General features: G+C 44.9%; 1 protein-coding gene across 2 annotated transcripts in view; it reads right to left on the bottom strand.

The window, feature by feature from the left end:
- The window catches only part of AP1G1 (adaptor related protein complex 1 subunit gamma 1), a 319,248-nt gene that overhangs the window by 282,144 nt on the left and 13,369 nt on the right, over positions 1-23,735 (bottom strand). For both annotated transcript variants that reach the window (XM_030204680.1, XM_030204681.1), the window contains exon 2: positions 775-978. In XM_030204680.1, the coding sequence (XP_030060540.1) occupies positions 775-975 (201 nt within the window). In that variant the 5' untranslated portion in view covers positions 976-978. The remainder of the gene's footprint in view (positions 1-774; positions 979-23,735) is intronic.

Here is a 23,735-nt window from a genome sequence, read left to right as displayed (position 1 = left end):
AGACCTTGGTATGCCAATCTCATACGTCTCACAGTCTAGGCGGGACTGGTAGTTGGGAGGCCGGGATAGTGCTGGGCAGACTTATAGGGTCTGTGCCAGAGCTGGTGGTTGGGAGGCGTGGTTGGTGGTTGGGAGGCGGGGATAGGGCTGGCCAGACTTATACAGTCTGTGCACTGAAGAGGACAGTACAAATAAAAAAGTAGCACATGAATTTATCTTCTTGGGCAGAATGGATGGACCGTGCAGGTCTTTTTCTGCCGTCATCTACTATGTTTACTATGTTTACCCTGCTTGGGGAGATAGAGAATACTGACGAGGCAGTGGAGCTGGCTGGCCATGAGGCACTGTAAAACGTTGAGTGCTCTCTATCTCCCCCTGCTGGTTGATGGACACAACCCATACGTAATGGCTTCATCTACTTGATGACAAGGAATATCCTATTGCTCTGAAAGATCTCTGACAAACAACCCCATGACATCTTTCTAAAAGAATGGTAGAAACATTACCCAAACACCTCTTCCCACCCCCAAGCAATCTCTGACAGACAGACATACCTTGGGCAAAATTCCTGAAGGTCTTCAAGATACCAGAGCAAACATCCTAATCAGAGATGGCTCCAATAAGATGCTTAAGTTCTAGCGGCTTGACAAATTCATGTCCTCATGGGCCTGGCTGATTTCTCAGCTACAACTTTTAAAAACCTAGAATACCATAATCAGTGTAACTGTCTGCATTTGTCCATTCTGATATGGACTCTTCAACAATTCAACCTACCTGTCCAAAGTGTGCAGGGTAGCCTAACATGTGCATGTATAACAATTTTGCCACATTGCGGCATCTGTATGTGTTATCTTCTTCCCGGAAGGATGACCTAATGGCAGCACATTCTTTCTGAATCATTTCTCGCTCCTCTGCTTGGGTCCTCGCTGTTCGAATAGTCCGGATCAGCTCCCGAAGTCTGATGGGGGCTGGCATTTTCTGAGAAAGGAAGATCAAACCACATGAATCTTTCTGATCAAAAAAGGAAAATAAACTTCCTCTAGCTAGTGCTCTCCAGTAATAGTATGTGCACATGAATTCACTCCAATATACATGCAAATGCTGAAAGCTACAAATACTGACAAGATCTGATTTCCAGCTCTCGCTACTTCACTCAGACAAGAGTCCTTTCTCTTTTTTCTCCATCTTTTTCTATGTTATTTCTGTTATGAGCACAACCTACAATAATCAAAACAGTACAAGCTCAACAGTATAATCTAACACAAAGGAAACTTCCGATCCCTCCCAATCTCCCCCAAACTCCACCCCACTCTCCACAATTCAATCTCCCCCCAACCCCGTCCCACTCTCCACAATTCAATCTCTTTTCCAACCTGAGAACCATCATTTCATACAGCATAAAGTATTCACACAATGTTACTGTGCACTCGGTCCTCTTTACATTTTGACCTTTCATACGGAGACCATACTCTCCGAAAACCTTGCATTTTTTCATATTTCATTGCAGTCAACCTCAAAACAGAAGCAGGACGACACCATCATGTTCTCCAATTTTGATCAAGTTTTATCTGTTGCGCGAGTGAGGTGTTAAACGAAGTTTCCCAAAATTTGAGGTCTCTAACTACAATAGTTGCAGATCTAGACCCCTTTTCTGAAAGGTTGAAAGTGGCCTAGTGGTTAGGGTGGTGGACTTTGGTCCTGAGGAACTGAGTTCGATTCCTGGCACAGGCAGCTCCTTGTGACTCTGGGCAAGTCACTTAACCCTCCATTGCCCCATGTAAGCCGCATTGAGTCTGCCATGAGTGGGAAAGCGCGGGGTACAAATGTAACAACAACATTTACCAAAATGCCATTTTGGGGGTCTAATAAAATCCAAACACATTTATAAGAATGGCTAAAAAATTCAAATCCTGTACAGTTTTTGATGCTAATTCCGATGAAATACATTTTAACATTATGGATGCAAAATCCAGTCAAACAAGTTGACTCAAAGTGTGCATCAAAATTGGTTGCGACTCATCGGAACATATTTGGACCAATATTCAGACCGCAACAACTTCCATGCAAAGATACGGACTTGAAATTTTGAACAAGCATTATGCTTGTGCTGGACATAATACTGCCACATTTGCAACTAACCAGCATCTATAACCGCCCTGCAGGATCTCTTCAAAGTTGGCACTGTCAGCGCAAATGGTAAAATATACCAAAGTTCAAAGCCAATTATTTAAAAAGAGTCTGCCTGAATCAGCTTGTGAACAGTATCATTTGAAAGAGAAAATTGTGCTCTACAACACTGATATGTTTTTGTTTTGCAATGCCACCATTAAGTAGCCATTTACTCAGGTCAAAGTATGTTATATTTTGTCTGCACAATGTATTGCGTTGGTCCATGATGGCTGAGTCATTACTGGTTATCACATTGAAACCAGCATCCCCATCGCCATAGGGGCCACGCCCGATAGCCATGCAGTAACAGCCACGGGTGGGTATCTTTACTGCAGGATCCCAAGCCTGATTGTGGGTTTCTTTACTGTAGGATCCCAAGCCTGATTGTGTTCCCAGGCCTGCCTTCTTCAGTTACTTCACTGCAGGTTCCCAAGCCTGCCTTCTTCAGTTACTTCATCATTCTGAAAGCATCACTGATCTGCAAGAGAACAGTTTCAGGGAAACTATATTGCCGACCAGATGATGTCACTGATGGAGCTGGAATAACAGCAATGATAAGTTGTTCTGGGATCCAGCAAGTATCGCGTCTTACCGGCCAATAAAATGAAGTAGCGGGACCATGAGGATGCATAAAGCTTATGAAAGCATCTTTCTGTTCAACTGACGTTTCACAAACGTTTCCAATCCACCATAACAGCGCACAATAAACGATTGGACAATCAACGAATAAAATACAAATGAATAATTATATCAATACTTTTAAGCGACTATTAAGACTCAATTTCCTAGAAATGAAGAAAAATTAGCACATCAAGCGTACTAAATATAACACACTTTGACCTGAGTAAATGGCTACTTAATGGTGGCATTGCAAAACAAAAACATATCAGTGTTGTAGAGCACAATTTTCTCTTTCAGATGATACTGTTCACAAGCTGATTCAGGCAAACTCTTCCTGTATAATAATTCTCACATCCAACGTTCTGTGTCTGAGACCGAGGCGCATTGAAAGGTGGTCTGCTAGGCTGTGTAGATCAGATGACATCGGGACGCATTATGATGTGAAACGACACAGCTGAGGCACGCGCCAAAAAAAAAATCCGAAAGATGTTCGAGACTGGCTGCTGCCCTCCCGAAACTGCCACGCTTGCTAACCGCCCTCGCAAAACCTCAAAGCTGATGCCACTGCTGCCCTCTCGAAACGCACTCCCCAAACTGCCGCCCGCCCTCAAAACACACAGCTTGCGAGACTGCTGCCCTCCCGACCCTGAAGCGCTCACTGAACGCCCACCACTGACAGAAGATACAACTGCTGCTGCCATAACAGAGGCACCTGACAGGCAGCTGCAAAATGGAAACGATGAACACTTGAATCCTACAACGAAAATGAAACTGTTATGGGTAACTGTCCTCCTACTGGCTATTATCTACAGCGACGAACGGAAGGAGGGGGGCGCAATTCACATGGAAAAGGGAGGGGAACTTCATGCACATCAACATTACAATGGCACTCACAGAGGAGGGGGTGTGGGGGCCAGACCTTCAAACGGAAAGGGGGGGGGACCTGCACCTCAAACACACACACACACACACTTTGTCTCACTGTAGCTCAGTGCCACACACAGACACAATCCCTCTCTCTCACACACACAGTCTTTCACTTTCTGTGTGTCACTGTCACACACACACTCTGTCTCTCTGTCACACCCACACTCTCACACACACATACACTCTTTCTCACTGCCCACCCCTGCGCTCCTGCAAGGGCTTGCCGAAAGGAGGAGGATATGGAGACACACGCACATACACACACACATACTCTGTCACGCACTGTGTGTCACACACACACTCTCTCTCTCACACACAACCAGTCTTTCACTCTCTCTGTCTCACTGACACACACACTCTGTCACACACACAGACACACTGTTTCTCTGTCACACACACACTCACATATACACTCTCACATTCACTCTCTCTCTCTCACACAGTCACTCTCACACACACTCTCTCAAACATACACCGTACGAGCAAAATCTTCATGTTGCCCATTTCATTTGTGAAATTACACACACAGGAACGTAACGCACAATGTGAAGATGCAAAAAATAAATTAACAGCAACACAACACATGGGTTAATGCACAAACACACAGACAAACCCGTGTGGTGAATTACAAATTAACCAAAAAAAAAAAAAAAAAAACTACAAAACTTACTGCACATGGGAAGAGGATTACTGTACATGGTGGTACAACATGGCAACACATGATTTACAACAAAAAAAAAAAATTTACACACTCATGGATCATCTACATTATACAAACTACACAAATATTCCTTCTCATTATAACACTTTTCTAACAACTGTTTGGTTACAAAAAAAAAAAAAAAGAACATTCAAATAAAACCTTGCTAGCGCCCATTTCCTTTAAAACAGAAACAGGCCTTTTTTACTAGTTTTTAATAATTGGCTTTGAACTTTGGTATATTTTACCATTTGTGCTGACAGTGCCAACTTTGAAGAGATCCTGCAGGGCGGTTATAGATGCTGGTTAGTTGCAAATGTGGCAGTATTATGTCCAGCACAAGCATAATGCTTGTTCAAAATTTCAAGTCCGTATCTTTGTTTGCATGGAAGTTGTTGCGGTCTGAATATTGGTCCAAATATGTTCCGATGAGTTGCGACCAATTTTGATGCACACTTTGAGTCAACTTGTTTGACTGGATTTTGCATCCATAATGTTAAAATGTATTTCATCGGAATTAGCATTAAAAAACTGTACAGGATTTGAATTTTTTAGCCATTCCTATAAATGTGTTTGGATTTTATTAGACCACAAAAATGGCATTTTGGTAAATGTTGCACACTCATGGACTGACAACCTTTCAGAACCTCAAATTTTGGGAAACTTCGTTTAACACCTCACTCGCGCAACAGATAAAATTTGAACAAAATTGGAGACATGATAGTGGGAAGGTTTAGACCACTTGGCATGGAATGACCCAACAGTGATTCACCAGCAGAGGTAAACATCACAATGCTAAGAGATGAGCACACAGTGCGCGTACGCCTCGTAGCGCTATAGAAGTGATAAGTAGTAGTAGTAGTATTCAGTCACTACTAAAAAAAAAAAAAACAGCATTATTAAAGTAGAAAATAAACAAACAAACAGATAAATAAAAATGAGTTACCATATGACAGACAACTAAAAGCAATGTCTGGTGCAGAAGAAAAAGCCAATAAAAGCATAATTATGTAAATATTGCCATACTGGGACAGACAAAAGGTCCATCAAGCCCAGAATCCTGTTTCCAACAGTGGCCAATCCAGGTTACAAAATACTACTACTACTCCTCATCATCATTTCCAAAGCGCTACTAGACGTATGCAGCGCTGTACAATTGAACATAAAGAGACAGTCCCTGTTCGACAGAGCTTACAACCTAATTAGGACAGACAAACAGGACAAACAAGAGATAAGAGAATATTAAAGTGAGGATGATAAAATAAGGGTTCTAAACAAGTGAATAAGGGTTAGGAGTTAAAAGCAGAATCAAAAAGGTGGGCTTTTAGCTTAGATTTGAAGACAGCCAGAGATGGAGCTTGACGTACCGGCTCAGAAACACTATTCCAGGCATATGGTGCAGCAAGATAAAAGGAACGGAGTCTGGAGTTAGCAGTGAAGGAGAAGGGTGCAGATAAGAGAGATTTACCCAGTGAACTGAGTTCCCGGGGAGGAATGTAGGGAGAGATGAGAGTGGAGAGGTACTGAGGAGCTGCAGAGTGAATGCACTTATAGGTCAATAAGAGGAGTTTGAACTGTATGCGGAAACGGATAGGAAGCAAGTGAACTGACTTGAGGAGAGGGCTAATATAAGCATAACGACACTGGCAGAATATTAGTCGTGTAGCAGAATTCTGAACAGATTGAAGAGGAGAGAGATGGCTAAGTGGGAGATCTGTGAGAAGCAAGTCGCAATAGTCTAAGCAAGAGGTGATAAGAGTGTGGATGAGGGTTCTTGTAGTGTGCTCAGAAAGGAAGGTATAATTAGGTTATTACCTTGGTAATTTTCTTTCCTTTACTCACAGCAGATGAATTCATTAACTGATGGGTTGTATCCGCCTACCAGCAGGTGGAGATATAGAACACTGAAAAACCATAGTGCCTCTTGAACGGCTAGCCCCCAACTGCCTTCAGTATTTGAGATTTCCAAAGCAGAGTGAACCATAAAAGTACAGTAACACAAACTTTCCTCACAGCGAACAAACACCCCAGAACAGGAGCATCAAAGGAGGGACGATCTCAACCTCCTGTAGGAGGGATCATGGATTCATCTGCTGTGACTAAAGGAAAGAAAATTACCAAGGTAAGAACCTAATTTTCCCTTCCTTATCAGCAGCAGATGAATCCATGAACTGATGGGATGTACAAAAGTAATCCCTACTTAGGGTGGGAAAAGGCCACCCCACGAGCCAATACTTGAGCTCCAAAAACAGCGTCCTGCTTCACTGCAACATCCAGCCTATAATGCCGGGCAAAAGAGAGTTCAGAAGCCCAAGTAGCCGCACTACAGATCTCTTGAAGAGAGAGTGCACCCGTTTCAGCCCACAAGGAAGAGATAGCTCTCCTGAAATGCGCCTTAAATGCTTCAGGCGGAGACCGACCTGAAAGCAGATACACAGCAAAAATTACTTCCTTGACCCAAAGGCCTATAGTGGCCTTAGACGCTGGACCTCCACGCTGAGGACCTGACAACAAGACAAAAAGGTGATCAGAAGTCCTGAAGTCATTAGACATCTGAAGATACTGCAACAGCACCCTGTGGACATCCAAAAGATGTAATTGCCCAAAGGAGTCCGGGAACTCTTCCCTAGAAAAGGAATGAAGAAAAATGGGCTGGTTCAGGTGAAACGCTGAAACCACCTTAGGCAGAAAGGAAAACACTGTATGTACCGTTACTCCGGACTCCGAGAATTGCAGAAAAGGGTCCCGACAGGACAGCGCCTGCAGCTCAGACATGTCTAGCCGATGTGATGGCCTCCAAAAAGACTGTCTTAAGAGTCACATCCTTCTCCGAAGCTCGCCGAAGCGGCTCAAAGGACGAACACTGAAGAGCCTTCAACACTAGCCCCAGGTTCCAGGCCGGACAGGAGGACGGAGCCTAAGCACCCCTCTGAGAAATCTGGCAATGTCCGGATGAGCAGCAAGGGACCAGCCAGCGACCTTCCCTCGATAGCATGATAATGCTGCCACTTGCACCCGCAGAGACTTGTAAGCCAGGCCTTTTTGTAAGTCCTCCTGCAAAAAGTCCAGCACAGTTGAGACTATAGCTCGCTTGGGTGTGATCGCCTTTGAAACACTCCACGCCTCAAATTTGCGCCACATCCGAGCATAAGCTGCAGAGGTGGACCGCTTGCGGGCCTGCAAGAGAGTGGAGATGACCTTATTAGGGTAGCCCTTTTCTCTCAATTGCGCCCTCTCAAAAGCCAGGCCGTAAGACCAAATCGGCAGGAATCCTCCATAGAAATCGGACCCTGAACCAACAGGTTCGGCACCAGGGGCAAATGCACCAGCGCGTCCACCAACATCCGGCAGAGATCCACATACCACGGACGCCTTGGCCAATCTGGAGCTATAAGAATCACCAGAACTCGGTGCTGTCGAATCCGTAGTAGGACTCGTCCTATCAAGGGCCAAGGAGGGAACACATACAGGAGGCCAGCGGGCCAGAGTTGAGCCAGAGCATCCAACCCCGCTGAATGAGGATCTCTCCTTCTGCTGAAAAAGCGAGGTAGTTTGGCGTTTGCACTTAATTCCATTAGATCCATTCCGGGTGTCCCCCATTTGGCACAAATCTGAAGAAAAACTTCTTCTGCCAGTTCACATTCCGCCGGGTCGATTTGATGCCTGCTGAGAAAATCGGCTTGCACGTTGCTCTGACCTGCAATGTGAGCTGCTGACAGAAGCTGCAGGTGTAGCTCGGCCCAGTGGCAAATCTGAGCGGCCTCCGCGGACAGGGCCCTGCACTGAGTGCCACCCTGACGATTTATGTATGCCACCCGCTATCGTGTTGTCTGACAGAACCCGGACAGCAAGCCCCTTCAGAGTCTTTTGAAAGGCCATAAGAGCCTGGAATATCGCTCTCAGTTCCAAGTGATTGATGGACCACCCCGCTTCCACGGGTGTCCACAGACCCTGAGCATAGCTTCCTTGGCAATGCACTCCCCAGCCTAGGAGGCTGGCATCTGTTATCACCAGGCAGGAAATGCCAGGGGCATTCTTTGGCGCAGCATCCTGTCGGAGAGCCACCACCAAACTGAGCCGGGCTGCAGGGAGCAACATTAGTCTGCACTGATATTCCTGGGACATCGGAGACCATTGTTGAAGCAGGGCAATCTGCAGAGGCCTCATATGCACTCTCGCCCAAGCCACCACCTCCAATGTGGCCGTCATCGACCCCAACAGCTGGACAAAGTCCCAAGCTCGCGGGCAAGGCATCCACAGGAGCAGATGGACCTGATTCTGAAGCTTGCAGCGCCTTTGGTCAGGGAGAAAGACCAACCCCGAAGCCGTGTCGAACCGGACCCCCAAATATTCGAGCCACAGAGGGGGTCAGGTGACTTTTGGATATATTGCTCACCCAGCCTAGCGTCTGCAGGACAGCCACCACTCTGGCTGTGGCAAGATGACTCTCGGCTGCCGAGTCCGCTCTGATGAGCCAGTTGTCGAGATAAGGGTGAACTCTGATAACCTCTAGCCTGAGACAGGCAGCTACTACCACAATTACCTTGGAAAAGGTACTGGGAGCTGTGGCTAGGCCGAAAGGCAAGGCCTGAAACTGGAAATGCTTTCCCAACACTGCAAAGCGGAGGAACCGCTGGTGTGGAGGCCAGATAGGAATGTGCAAATAAGCTTCTTTTAGGTCCAGAGACGTGAGAAACTCTCCTGGCTGTACCACTGCAATGATGGAGTGCAGGGGTTCCATGCGGAAATGTCATACTCTGAGAGCCTCGTTTACTCTTCGTTAAGTCGAGGATCAGCCTGAAAGACCCGCCTTTTCGAGGCACAACAAAATAAATGGAATAGCGGCCGCAGCCGCATTCGGCAGGAGGCACCAGGATCACCGCTCCAAGGTGCAGCAAGACTTGCAAGGTCTCCTCTATCGCCGCCCGTTTTACGGCAGTGCCGCATTCGGACTCCACAAGCACGTCTCTCACCGGGGCACCGAATTCCAGTCAGTAACCTTCTCTGATCAGGTCCAGGACCCATTGATCTGAGGTAATCTTGGTCCACTCCTCTAGAAAGAGGAAAAGACGTCCTCCTATTGCAGGCAAGGACGAGTGGACCCGCCTCCCATCATTGTGGAGGACGCCCCTGAACTCCTGGCCTTGAACCAGCCCCTGAGGAACGTTTGTCCGAGCGAAAGCAGTTCCTCTGCTGAAAACGGGCACGTTGAGAAAACCCAGCAGAGCGCCCCGGGCGATATCTTCGAGCTTCACGGAAGCGAGGTCTGGAAGAGGAGGGAAACACAGAACCCTTGGAAGAAGGCCTCCGCCTATCCTCAGGTAACCTCTGGGGTTTAGATTCACCCAGGACTTTCACAATCTTCTCCAATTCCTCTCCAAATAACAGGAGACCCCGAAAGGGTAGCCTCACCAGTCTTTGCTTAGAAGCCATGTCAGCAGCCCAATGCCATAGCCAAAAAAGGCGGTGGGCAGACACTGCCACAGACATCTGTTTAGCCGAAGCTCTGACCAGATCATACAGGGCATCAGCCAAATATGACAGGGCCGACTCCATCCGCAGGGCAACCTCAGAAAGGGGGCCCGCACCATCAGCGGGCTGTTCCACCGCCTGCTGTAGCCAGGAAAGACATGCCCGGGCTGCATAGGAACTGCAAATAGAAGCCCTCAAGGCAAGGCCCGCAATTTCAAAGAACCGCTTCAGCGCGGACTCAAGCCACCGGTCATGCATATCTTTCAAAGCGACTCCTCCCTCTACTGGGAAAGTGGTCTTTTTTGTCACCGCCGTGACCAATGCATCCACTTTAGGCATCCCCAAAAGGGCCAAGTGCTCCTCACGCAGAGGGTAAAGCTGACCCATAGCCTTGGCCACTTTCAAAGGACCATCAGGGTCAGACCATTGAGCAGAAATAAGCTCTTGGATGGAGTCATGCACAGGAAAGCCCTCTTAGTACGCGCCATCATAAGATAAACAGAGGAGGCGTTGTCTTCAGCAGGATCATCAATCGAGAGGGCCTGCAAGGCGTCAGTAATGAGAGCTGGCAGCTCATTGCGGTGGAAAATCCGGACCGCATTGGGATCATCCAAATCCAGTGGCAACCAGGCACCCTCCTCCTGGATCATCCGTCCCTGAGGGTCTGCTAGATCCCTCAGACTCTCCACAGCCCGACCACCGGGGGGGGGGGGGGGGGGGGGCAGGGGAGTATGTGCCACTTTCAGACGGGGAATTTACCCATCTATGTTTAGCGTGTTTCCAACGCTCGGGGGAGGAAATAACCTCTGAAGTCATCCCCAGGGAATCAACACTCGGAGAGAAGCCAGGAGGCAACGCAGTGTCAGACACCTGCGGCAGAGCTCTTTTCAGCATGAACGCCTTATGCATTAAAAGCACAAACTCAGGGGAGAAACACTCATTCGCTCGGATGAGGGAAAGGTGAGTAGTGGAGTGCCTCAGGCTTCGGTGCTGGGGCCGAATCTGTTCAATATATTTGAAAGTGACATTGCCGAAGGGTTAGAAGGTAAAGTTTGCCTATTTGCGGATGATACTACGATCTGTAACAGAGAGGACACCCGAGTTATTCCGTGTCAAGTGGACCAGGGGTCCCCACCTCACCATCTCAGATTTTGATGAAATTTGGTACATACTTTCTTTATGATAAAAAAACTAAGCTGTGCAAAATTTTAGCTCAATCCTTATATGAAGAGACTCCAAACTGAAAACTACATATTCTGATAGAAGGAAATCTGCTCTTTCTAATGGTGCTAAAAGAAAGAATATTGAAGCTGTCCCACTGGAGATCAAGGGCATCAAAGATAGCCCAAAATGGGCAAAAATGCTTTTTATACCAACTTTGAACGCTTATAAGTTTTCAACCACTTGAAGGAAAGTGCTGCAAATTGGAATGCCTCATTATAGCCGTGCATTTAGTACACCTACCAAAAATCAACCTGAAAGGCCAACTAGTTTAGAAACTACAGCAGCGTCAACATCGCTGTAAATTGATTTTTGCCGTTTTTTGGCAAAGTTTGAGCCTAAACCATTCAAAAGGTAAGAGGACTAGGAACATGGGGTTTTGCCAGTTCATTACGCCCTAAATGTAGTGCAGGTTCTCCAAATATCCCCCTTGTACTACTAAAACTTCCAGTTTTACAGCTTCTGGAAGTTGGCCCAAAATGTCATTTTTGCTCAGGCGACATTTTGCAACCCTTTACTTGAGGTCCCCTAGAACCTCCAATTTTTAGTCTTTTGAACTAAAATGTTGCACAGCTTAGTTTTTTACCATAAAGAAACTATGTACCAAATTTCATCAAAATCTGAGATGGTGAGGTGGGGACCCCTGGTCCACTTGACACGGAACGCTGTCCAAAAATACTAGGACTAGGGGGCATGTGATGAAGCTACAATGTAGTAAATTTATCTGAATCTCCACCACCCTAATTGCGAAGGACTAAAATACAAGACAACCCATGCGTCCAACTTCTCTTACATAAGCACGCGCCTGTGGAACGCACTGCCACAAGTGATGAAAACAACTTATGATCACCTAAAATTCAGAAAATTATTAAAGACTCACCTATTCTGAAAGGCATATCCGAATGACCCAACTTAAGTGACTCAACCCTGCAACACTTCACTTACATAAGTACATAAGTACATAAGTAGTGCCATACTGGGAAAGACCAAAGGTCCATCTAGCCCAGCATCCTGTCACCGACAGTGGCCAATCCAGGTCAAGGGCACCTGGCACGCTCCCCAAACGTAAAAACATTCCAGACAAGTTATACCTAAAAATGCGGAATTTTTCCAAGTCCATTTAATAGCGGTCTATGGACTTGTCCTTTAGGAATCTATCTAACCCCTTTTTAAACTCCGGCAAGTTAACCGCCCGTACCACGTTCTCCGGCAACGAATTCCAGAGTCTATTTACACGTTGGGTGAAGAAAAATTTTCTCCGATTCGTTTTAAATTTACCACACTGTAGCTTCAACTCATGCCCTCTAGTCCTAGTATTTTTGGATAGCGTGAACAGTCGCTTCACATCCACCCGATCCATTCCACTCATTATTTTATACACTTCTATCATATCTCCCCTCAGCCGTCTCTTCTCCAAGCTGAAAAGCCCTAGCCTTCTCAGCCTCTCTTCATAGGAAAGTCGTCCCATCCCCACTATCATTTTCGTCGCCCTTCGCTGTACCTTTTCCAATTCTACTATATCTTTTTTGAGATACGGAGACCAGTACTGAACACAATACTCCAGGTGCGGTCGCACCATGGAGCGATACAACGGCATTATAACATCCGCACACCTGGACTCCATACCCTTCCTAATAACACCCAACATTCTATTCGCTTTCCTAGCCGCAGCAGCACACTGAGCAGAAGGTTTCAGCGTATCATCGACGACGACACCCAGATCCCTTTCTTGATCCGTAACTCCTAACGCGGAACCTTGCAAGACGTAGCTATAATTCGGGTTCCTCTTACCCACATGCATCACTTTGCACTTGTCAACATTGAACTTCATCTGCCACTTGCACGCCCATTCTCCCAGTCTCGCAAGGTCCTCCTGTAATCGTTCATATTCCTCCTGCGACTTGACGACCCTGAATAATTTTGTCTCATCGGCGAATTTAATTACCTCACTAGTTATTCCCATCTCTAGGTCATTTATAAATACATTAAAAAGCAACGGACCCAGCACAGACCCCTGCGGGACCCCACTAACTACCCTCCTCCACTGAGAATACTGGCCACGCAATCCTACTCTCTGCTTCCTATCTTTCAACCAGTTCTTAATCCATAATAATACCCTACCTCCGATTCCATGGCTCTGCAATTTCTTCAGGAGTCTTTCGTGCGGCACTTTGTCAAACGCCTTCTGAAAATCCAGATATACAATATCAACCGGCTCCCCATTGTCCACATGTTTGCTTACCCCCTCAAAAAAATGCATTAGATTGGTGAGGCAAGACTTCCCTTCACTAAATCCGTGCTGACTTTGTCTCATCAGTCCATGTTTTTGTATATGCTCTGCAATTTTATTCTTAATAATAGCCTCCACCATCTTATCAAAGATTGTATTGAACATTGAAAAACCCTTTTACCTCAAACCCAACTGATTGAATCTTATCTTCCCTACCCCACTACAACATTTTGTACTTATCCCGTACCAGACTTGGCAAATGCCTTCACGGTATTATGTAAGCCACATTGAGCCTGCAAATGTGTGGGAAAATGTGGGATACAAATGTAACAAATAATAATAACATGTAACGGTGGAACTGCATGAAATAATGGAGCCGCGCTCCACATGCAGCGACGGAGCTGTGCTCAACAAGCAAAAATGCACAGATGGAGCCCCGGGGAACAGACAGAGAAGAAGGTAATGCCAGGAGGCCAACAGCAAAAGAGCACAATTTGTGAAAATGCAGACCTGGCGCTGCACTCCCCTGGCCCAGAGGGACTAAAAACTACAAGAAGAGAAAGCCCCGTCCCCCAAGACACACTCTCGGCCCCCCAAGTGGTCTCTGAGCCACAATAACCGCCCTCCTAGCAACCGATATGGAGCAGAAGTCAACATAGAGAAAGAACTCCCGCCAAGAGGGAGGTAAGCATCACAGATCTGGAATCCTCAGACCATAGGGAGCAAAATGCAGCCGTAAGGCAGTGAGGAAGAAATAACTCTCACTAGGCCAGGAACAAACAGGAAGCTGGCCACTAACATCAAACTGAGGAAAAACCAGCTAAGGAAGAGTCAAACTCCAGACTTAGAACAGAGCCACTTCCCTGCAGAAAAGTAGAAAAAAGCGCAGAGCTAAGAGGCAATAATCCAGATGCACAGCAATAGATCTGCTCAGCAGGAAAACAACTGGAGTTTTGTGATCCAGGCAGGAGCCATGCCCCACAAAAAAAATCAAAGCAACTGGTACCAGCTCAGAAGGGTCCAAGATCAGAATCCGCCAGCCAGCAACATTCAAAGAAACTTTGCAAGCGGCCCCCTAGAATACATTGCCAAAGGTGGGAAATAAATCAGGTAACAGGCAAGAGAAAGAAGGAAACACAAAGTTTCTTCTTTTTTTTTTTTTTTTTAAACAATCTTCTTCACTAGTGACAGGAATAAATAAAGGTTTACCTCAGAGGCAGAAAAGGAGGGGAAAAAATAAAGTTTCTTCTTCTTCCTTTTTTTTTTTTTTTTTTAAACAACCTTCTTCACTAGTGACAGGAATAAATAAAGGCTTACCTCAGAGGCAGAAATTCCGATATACCTACCACCACAGAAGAGAAAAACCCCACAGGGGAGACAAGTTACTCCATGCCACAATCAACCATCATCCTGCTAGAAAGCCAGGGGAGGGGAGGGAACCAGGGTCACTGGATATCACCCTAGCTGGCAAATGAGGAACTCAGAACCACTGAGTATCATCTAAAACTAGCCCCAAAACGGCTACCAGCACACCCGGCTCCACTGTCACCAGAAGAATCTGGGACAGGAGCTACCAGCCAGCAGTCCAGAGCAACTGCACGATCCGTCCACTATCTGCTAGGAGACAGCGAAAATACTGAACATTCCAGGCTGCACAATACCCTTAAGAGGCGGTTTACACGGAACTATTTTCTCTGCCTCCTTCCGCTGGTAGATGGACACAACCCATTAGTCTGGACTGGTCTGGTATAGATGACAAGGAAATAATATATCCAGACCAAACTGGTTTTATTAAGGACACTTATTTATTTATTGCATTTGTATCCCACATTCCCCCACCTATTATTTGCAGGCTCAATGTGGCTTACATAGATTTTTAACATTGTCATTTCAGGATATCAGATACAGTTAGTAATGTGTAACGATGAAGGAGGGGAAGAGAGAGGAAGGAAGAGAGTGATTAGGGTAGTACAGAGGTGGGCGTTCATAATTAAGTGGGTTGGTGAGGTGACAGTGAGGATATAGGTTCTCAATTGTAGGCCTTGTTGAAGAAGAATGTTTTCAGAGATTTTCGAAAGATAGTTGTTTCGTTGATTGCTTTCAAGTCTGTAGGTAGTGCATTCCAGAACTGCTCAGATAACATTACACATCTAATCACAATCATATAACAAACCGAAAATCAAAAAGGGGACTATGTCATTCTTTCCTTAGATGCTGAGAAATCATTTGATATGGTAGAATGGAAATACTTTTTCTGCATCTAAGATGGGCTTTGGTCAAAATTACTTCTCTTGGATAAAAGCATTATATCCTGCTCCAGTTACTGGAAATCTTTAATCTCCTTATAATTTACACAGAGGCACATGCACAGGGTGTCCACTTTCTCCCTTACTATTTGTAATAGCTATAGAACCCCTAGCAACAACCATTAGAAATTCACATACCATCCATGGCATAATAATAGCAGGTGAAAAACATACATTCTATAGCCTTATACACATAAAACTTAAATCAATGGTTAGCCTGCCTAGTAACATTATTAAGGGACTATGGATAAATGTCTGGTTATACTATACAGTACATTCCAGACAAGTTATACCTAAAAATGCGGAATTTTTCCAAGTCCATTTAATAGCGGTCTATGGACTTGTCCTTTAGGAATCTATCTAACCCCTTTTTAAACTCCGGCAAGTTAACCGCCCGTACCACGTTCTCCGGCAACGAATTCCAGAGTCTATTTACACGTTGGGTGAAGAAAAATTTTCTCCGATTCGTTTTAAATTTACCACACTGTAGCTTCAACTCATGCCCTCTAGTCCTAGTATTTTTGGATAGCGTGAACAGTCGCTTCACATCCACCCGATCCATTCCACTCATTATTTTATACACTTCTATCATATCTCCCCTCAGCCGTCTCTTCTCCAAGCTGAAAAGCCCTAGCCTTCTCAGCCTCTCTTCATAGGAAAGTCGTCCCATCCCCACTATCATTTTCGTCGCCCTTCGCTGTACCTTTTCCAATTCTACTATATCTTTTTTGAGATACGGAGACCAGTACTGAACACAATACTCCAGGTGCGGTCGCACCATGGAGCGATACAACGGCATTATAACATCCGCACACCTGGACTCCATACCCTTCCTAATAACACCCAACATTCTATTCGCTTTCCTAGCCGCAGCAGCACACTGAGCAGAAGGTTTCAGCGTATCATCGACGACGACACCCAGATCCCTTTCTTGATCCGTAACTCCTAACGCGGAACCTTGCAAGACGTAGCTATAATTCGGGTTCCTCTTACCCACATGCATCACTTTGCACTTGTCAACATTGAACTTCATCTGCCACTTGCACGCCCATTCTCCCAGTCTCGCAAGGTCCTCCTGTAATCGTTCATATTCCTCCTGCGACTTGACGACCCTGAATAATTTTGTCTCATCGGCGAATTTAATTACCTCACTAGTTATTCCCATCTCTAGGTCATTTATAAATACATTAAAAAGCAACGGACCCAGCACAGACCCCTGCGGGACCCCACTAACTACCCTCCTCCACTGAGAATACTGGCCACGCAATCCTACTCTCTGCTTCCTATCTTTCAACCAGTTCTTAATCCATAATAATACCCTACCTCCGATTCCATGGCTCTGCAATTTCTTCAGGAGTCTTTCGTGCGGCACTTTGTCAAACGCCTTCTGAAAATCCAGATATACAATATCAACCGGCTCCCCATTGTCCACATGTTTGCTTACCCCCTCAAAAAAATGCATTAGATTGGTGAGGCAAGACTTCCCTTCACTAAATCCGTGCTGACTTTGTCTCATCAGTCCATGTTTTTGTATATGCTCTGCAATTTTATTCTTAATAATAGCCTCCACCATCTTATCAAAGATTGTATTGAACATTGAAAAACCCTTTTACCTCAAACCCAACTTGATTGAATCTTATCTTCCCTACCCCACTACAACATTTTGTACTTATCCCGTACCAGACTTGGCAAATGCCTTCACGGTATTATGTAAGCCACATTGAGCCTGCAAATGTGTGGGAAAATGTGGGATACAAATGTAACAAATAATAATAACATGTAACGGTGGAACTGCATGAAATAATGGAGCCGCGCTCCACATGCAGCGACGGAGCTGTGCTCAACAAGCAAAAATGCACAGATGGAGCCCCGGGGAACAGACAGAGAAGAAGGTAATGCCAGGAGGCCAACAGCAAAAGAGCACAATTTGTGAAAATGCAGACCTGGCGCTGCACTCCCCTGGCCCAGAGGGACTAAAAACTACAAGAAGAGAAAGCCCCGTCCCCCAAGACACACTCTCGGCCCCCCAAGTGGTCTCTGAGCCACAATAACCGCCCTCCTAGCAACCGATATGGAGCAGAAGTCAACATAGAGAAAGAACTCCCGCCAAGAGGGAGGTAAGCATCACAGATCTGGAATCCTCAGACCATAGGGAGCAAAATGCAGCCGTAAGGCAGTGAGGAAGAAATAACTCTCACTAGGCCAGGAACAAACAGGAAGCTGGCCACTAACATCAAACTGAGGAAAAACCAGCTAAGGAAGAGTCAAACTCCAGACTTAGAACAGAGCCACTTCCCTGCAGAAAAGTAGAAAAAAGCGCAGAGCTAAGAGGCAATAATCCAGATGCACAGCAATAGATCTGCTCAGCAGGAAAACAACTGGAGTTTTGTGATCCAGGCAGGAGCCATGCCCCACAAAAAAAATCAAAGCAACTGGTACCAGCTCAGAAGGGTCCAAGATCAGAATCCGCCAGCCAGCAACATTCAAAGAAACTTTGCAAGCGGCCCCCTAGAATACATTGCCAAAGGTGGGAAATAAATCAGGTAACAGGCAAGAGAAAGAAGGAAACACAAAGTTTCTTCTTTTTTTTTTTTTTTTTAAACAATCTTCTTCACTAGTGACAGGAATAAATAAAGGTTTACCTCAGAGGCAGAAAAGGAGGGGAAAAAATAAAGTTTCTTCTTCTTCCTTTTTTTTTTTTTTTTTAAACAACCTTCTTCACTAGTGACAGGAATAAATAAAGGCTTACCTCAGAGGCAGAAATTCCGATATACCTACCACCACAGAAGAGAAAAACCCCACAGGGGAGACAAGTTACTCCATGCCACAATCAACCATCATCCTGCTAGAAAGCCAGGGGAGGGGAGGGAACCAGGGTCACTGGATATCACCCTAGCTGGCAAATGAGGAACTCAGAACCACTGAGTATCATCTAAAACTAGCCCCAAAACGGCTACCAGCACACCCGGCTCCACTGTCACCAGAAGAATCTGGGACAGGAGCTACCAGCCAGCAGTCCAGAGCAACTGCACGATCCGTCCACTATCTGCTAGGAGACAGCGAAAATACTGAACATTCCAGGCTGCACAATACCCTTAAGAGGCGGTTTACACGGAACTATTTTCTCTGCCTCCTTCCGCTGGTAGATGGACACAACCCATTAGTCTGGACTGGTCTGGTATAGATGACAAGGAAATAATATATCCAGACCAAACTGGTTTTATTAAGGACACTTATTTATTTATTGCATTTGTATCCCACATTCCCCCACCTATTTGCAGGCTCAATGTGGCTTACATAGATTTTTAACATTGTCATTTCAGGATATCAGATACAGTTAGTAATGTGTAACGATGAAGGAGGGGAAGAGAGAGGAAGGAAGAGAGTGATTAGGGTAGTACAGAGGTGGGCGTTCATAATTAAGTGGGTTGGTGAGGTGACAGTGAGGATATAGGTTCTCAATTGTAGGCCTTGTTGAAGAAGAATGTTTTCAGAGATTTTCGAAAGATAGTTGTTTCGTTGATTGCTTTCAAGTCTATAGGTAGTGCATTCCAGAACTGCTCAGATAACATTACACATCTAATCACAATCATATAACAAACCGAAAATCAAAAAGGGGACTATGTCATTCTTTCCTTAGATGCTGAGAAATCATTTGATATGGTAGAATGGAAATACTTTTTCTGCATCTAAGATGGGCTTTGGTCAAAATTACTTCTCTTGGATAAAAGCATTATATCCTGCTCCAGTTACTGGAAATCTTTAATCTCCTTATAATTTACACAGAGGCACATGCACAGGGTGTCCACTTTCTCCCTTACTATTTGTAATAGCTATAGAACCCCTAGCAACAACCATTATAAATTCACATACCATCCATGGCATAATAATAGCAGGTGAAAAACATACATTCTATAGCCTTATACACATAAAACTTAAATCAATGGTTAGCCTGCCTAGTAACATTATTAAGGGACTATGGATAAATGTCTGGTTATACTATACAGTACATTCCAGACAAGTTATACCTAAAAATGCGGAATTTTTCCAAGTCCATTTAATAGCGGTCTATGGACTTGTCCTTTAGGAATCTATCTAACCCCTTTTTAAACTCCGGCAAGTTAACCGCCCGTACCACGTTCTCCGGCAACGAATTCCAGAGTCTATTTACACGTTGGGTGAAGAAAAATTTTCTCCGATTCGTTTTAAATTTACCACACTGTAGCTTCAACTCATGCCCTCTAGTCCTAGTATTTTTGGATAGCGTGAACAGTCGCTTCACATCCACCCGATCCATTCCACTCATTATTTTATACACTTCTATCATATCTCCCCTCAGCCGTCTCTTCTCCAAGCTGAAAAGCCCTAGCCTTCTCAGCCTCTCTTCATAGGAAAGTCGTCCCATCCCCACTATCATTTTCGTCGCCCTTCGCTGTACCTTTCCAATTCTACTATATCTTTTTTGAGATACGGAGACCAGTACTGAACACAATACTCCAGGTGCGGTCGCACCATGGAGCGATACAACGGCATTATAACATCCGCACACCTGGACTCCATACCCTTCCTAATAACACCCAACATTCTATTCGCTTTCCTAGCCGCAGCAGCACACTGAGCAGAAGGTTTCAGCGTATCATCGACGACGACACCCAGATCCCTTTCTTGATCCGTAACTCCTAACGCGGAACCTTGCAAGACGTAGCTATAATTCGGGTTCCTCTTACCCACATGCATCACTTTGCACTTGTCAACATTGAACTTCATCTGCCACTTGCACGCCCATTCTCCCAGTCTCGCAAGGTCCTCCTGTAATCGTTCATATTCCTCCTGCGACTTGACGACCCTGAATAATTTTGTCTCATCGGCGAATTTAATTACCTCACTAGTTATTCCCATCTCTAGGTCATTTATAAATACATTAAAAAGCAACGGACCCAGCACAGACCCCTGCGGGACCCCACTAACTACCCTCCTCCACTGAGAATACTGGCCACGCAATCCTACTCTCTGCTTCCTATCTTTCAACCAGTTCTTAATCCATAATAATACCCTACCTCCGATTCCATGGCTCTGCAATTTCTTCAGGAGTCTTTCGTGCGGCACTTTGTCAAACGCCTTCTGAAAATCCAGATATACAATATCAACCGGCTCCCCATTGTCCACATGTTTGCTTACCCCCTCAAAAAATGCATTAGATTGGTGAGGCAAGACTTCCCTTCACTAAATCCGTGCTGACTTTGTCTCATCAGTCCATGTTTTTGTATATGCTCTGCAATTTTATTCTTAATAATAGCCTCCACCATCTTATCAAAGATTGTATTGAACATTGAAAAACCCTTTTACCTCAAACCCAACTTGATTGAATCTTATCTTCCCTACCCCACTACAACATTTTGTACTTATCCCGTACCAGACTTGGCAAATGCCTTCACGGTATTATGTAAGCCACATTGAGCCTGCAAATGTGTGGGAAAATGTGGGATACAAATGTAACAAATAATAATAACATGTAACGGTGGAACTGCATGAAATAATGGAGCCGCGCTCCACATGCAGCGACGGAGCTGTGCTCAACAAGCAAAAATGCACAGATGGAGCCCCGGGGAACAGACAGAGAAGAAGGTAATGCCAGGAGGCCAACAGCAAAGAGCACAATTTGTGAAAATGCAGACCTGGCGCTGCACTCCCCTGGCCCAGAGGGACTAAAAACTACAAGAAGAGAAAGCCCCGTCCCCCAAGACACACTCTCGGCCCCCCAAGTGGTCTCTGAGCCACAATAACCGCCCTCCTAGCAACCGATATGGAGCAGAAGTCAACATAGAGAAAGAACTCCCGCCAAGAGGGAGGTAAGCATCACAGATCTGGAATCCTCAGACCATAGGGAGCAAAATGCAGCCGTAAGGCAGTGAGGAAGAAATAACTCTCACTAGGCCAGGAACAAACAGGAAGCTGGCCACTAACATCAAACTGAGGAAAAACCAGCTAAGGAAGAGTCAAACTCCAGACTTAGAACAGAGCCACTTCCCTGCAGAAAAGTAGAAAAAGCGCAGAGCTAAGAGGCAATAATCCAGATGCACAGCAATAGATCTGCTCAGCAGGAAAACAACTGGAGTTTTGTGATCCAGGCAGGAGCCATGCCCCACAAAAAAAATCAAAGCAACTGGTACCAGCTCAGAAGGGTCCAAGATCAGAATCCGCCAGCCAGCAACATTCAAAGAAACTTTGCAAGCGGCCCCCTAGAATACATTGCCAAAGGTGGGAAATAAATCAGGTAACAGGCAAGAGAAAGAAGGAAACACAAAGTTTCTTCTTTTTTTTTTTTTTTTTTAAACAATCTTCTTCACTAGTGACAGGAATAAATAAAGGTTTACCTCAGAGGCAGAAAAGGAGGGGAAAAAATAAAGTTTCTTCTTCTTCCTTTTTTTTTTTTTTTTAAACAACCTTCTTCACTAGTGACAGGAATAAATAAAGGCTTACCTCAGAGGCAGAAATTCCGATATACCTACCACCACAGAAGAGAAAAACCCCACAGGGGAGACAAGTTACTCCATGCCACAATCAACCATCATCCTGCTAGAAAGCCAGGGGAGGGGAGGGAACCAGGGTCACTGGATATCACCCTAGCTGGCAAATGAGGAACTCAGAACCACTGAGTATCATCTAAAACTAGCCCCAAAACGGCTACCAGCACACCCGGCTCCACTGTCACCAGAAGAATCTGGGACAGGAGCTACCAGCCAGCAGTCCAGAGCAACTGCACGATCCGTCCACTATCTGCTAGGAGACAGCGAAAATACTGAACATTCCAGGCTGCACAATACCCTTAAGAGGCGGTTTACACGGAACTATTTTCTCTGCCTCCTTCCGCTGGTAGATGGACACAACCCATTAGTCTGGACTGGTCTGGTATAGATGACAAGGAAATAATATATCCAGACCAAACTGGTTTTATTAAGGACACTTATTTATTTATTGCATTTGTATCCCACATTCCCCCACCTATTATTTGCAGGCTCAATGTGGCTTACATAGATTTTTAACATTGTCATTTCAGGATATCAGATACAGTTAGTAATGTGTAACGATGAAGGAGGGGAAGAGAGAGGAAGGAAGAGAGTGATTAGGGTAGTACAGAGGTGGGCGTTCATAATTAAGTGGGTTGGTGAGGTGACAGTGAGGATATAGGTTCTCAATTGTAGGCCTTGTTGAAGAAGAATGTTTTCAGAGATTTTCGAAAGATAGTTGTTTCGTTGATTGCTTTCAAGTCTGTAGGTAGTGCATTCCAGAACTGCTCAGATAACATTACACATCTAATCACAATCATATAACAAACCGAAAATCAAAAAGGGGACTATGTCATTCTTTCCTTAGATGCTGAGAAATCATTTGATATGGTAGAATGGAAATACTTTTTCTGCATCTAAGATGGGCTTTGGTCAAAATTACTTCTCTTGGATAAAAGCATTATATCCTGCTCCAGTTACTGGAAATCTTTAATCTCCTTATAATTTACACAGAGGCACATGCACAGGGTGTCCACTTTCTCCCTTACTATTTGTAATAGCTATAGAACCCCTAGCAACAACCATTATAAATTCACATACCATCCATGGCATAATAATAGCAGGTGAAAAACATACATTCTATAGCCTTATACACATAAAACTTAAATCAATGGTTAGCCTGCCTAGTAACATTATTAAGGGACTATGGATAAATGTCTGGTTATACTATACAGTACATTTTACGAAACCGGTGATAAAACTAGAGAAACCCTGAAATATACCTCATTCCAAACTATACTATCTTTTAGATATCGGACCCAATCTCCTGTAATCTACCTACGTTATTCCTCTTAATTATAATAAATTACTAACTCAAGTCAAAGCAGACTTTTAAAAGTGGCAAGATACCACAACATCATGGCTAGGAAGGATAAACATCTTGAAAATGATAATCTTTCCCAAATTCCTATATCTCTTATCTGGCAAGGTAACAAAAAGCCAGATTCAAATATCAGAAAGGTGCTTTCCCAAAATCTATGGGTGGCCTAGGAATTCCAAATTTAGAAGTATATTACTGGTCA

Source organism: Microcaecilia unicolor, chromosome 5 (assembly GCF_901765095.1).
Source record: "Microcaecilia unicolor chromosome 5, aMicUni1.1, whole genome shotgun sequence".
Taxonomy (NCBI): Eukaryota; Metazoa; Chordata; class Amphibia; order Gymnophiona; family Siphonopidae; genus Microcaecilia; species Microcaecilia unicolor.
Note: the sequence above shows the minus strand (reverse complement) of the source record. Positions and strands in the feature narration are given on the sequence as shown.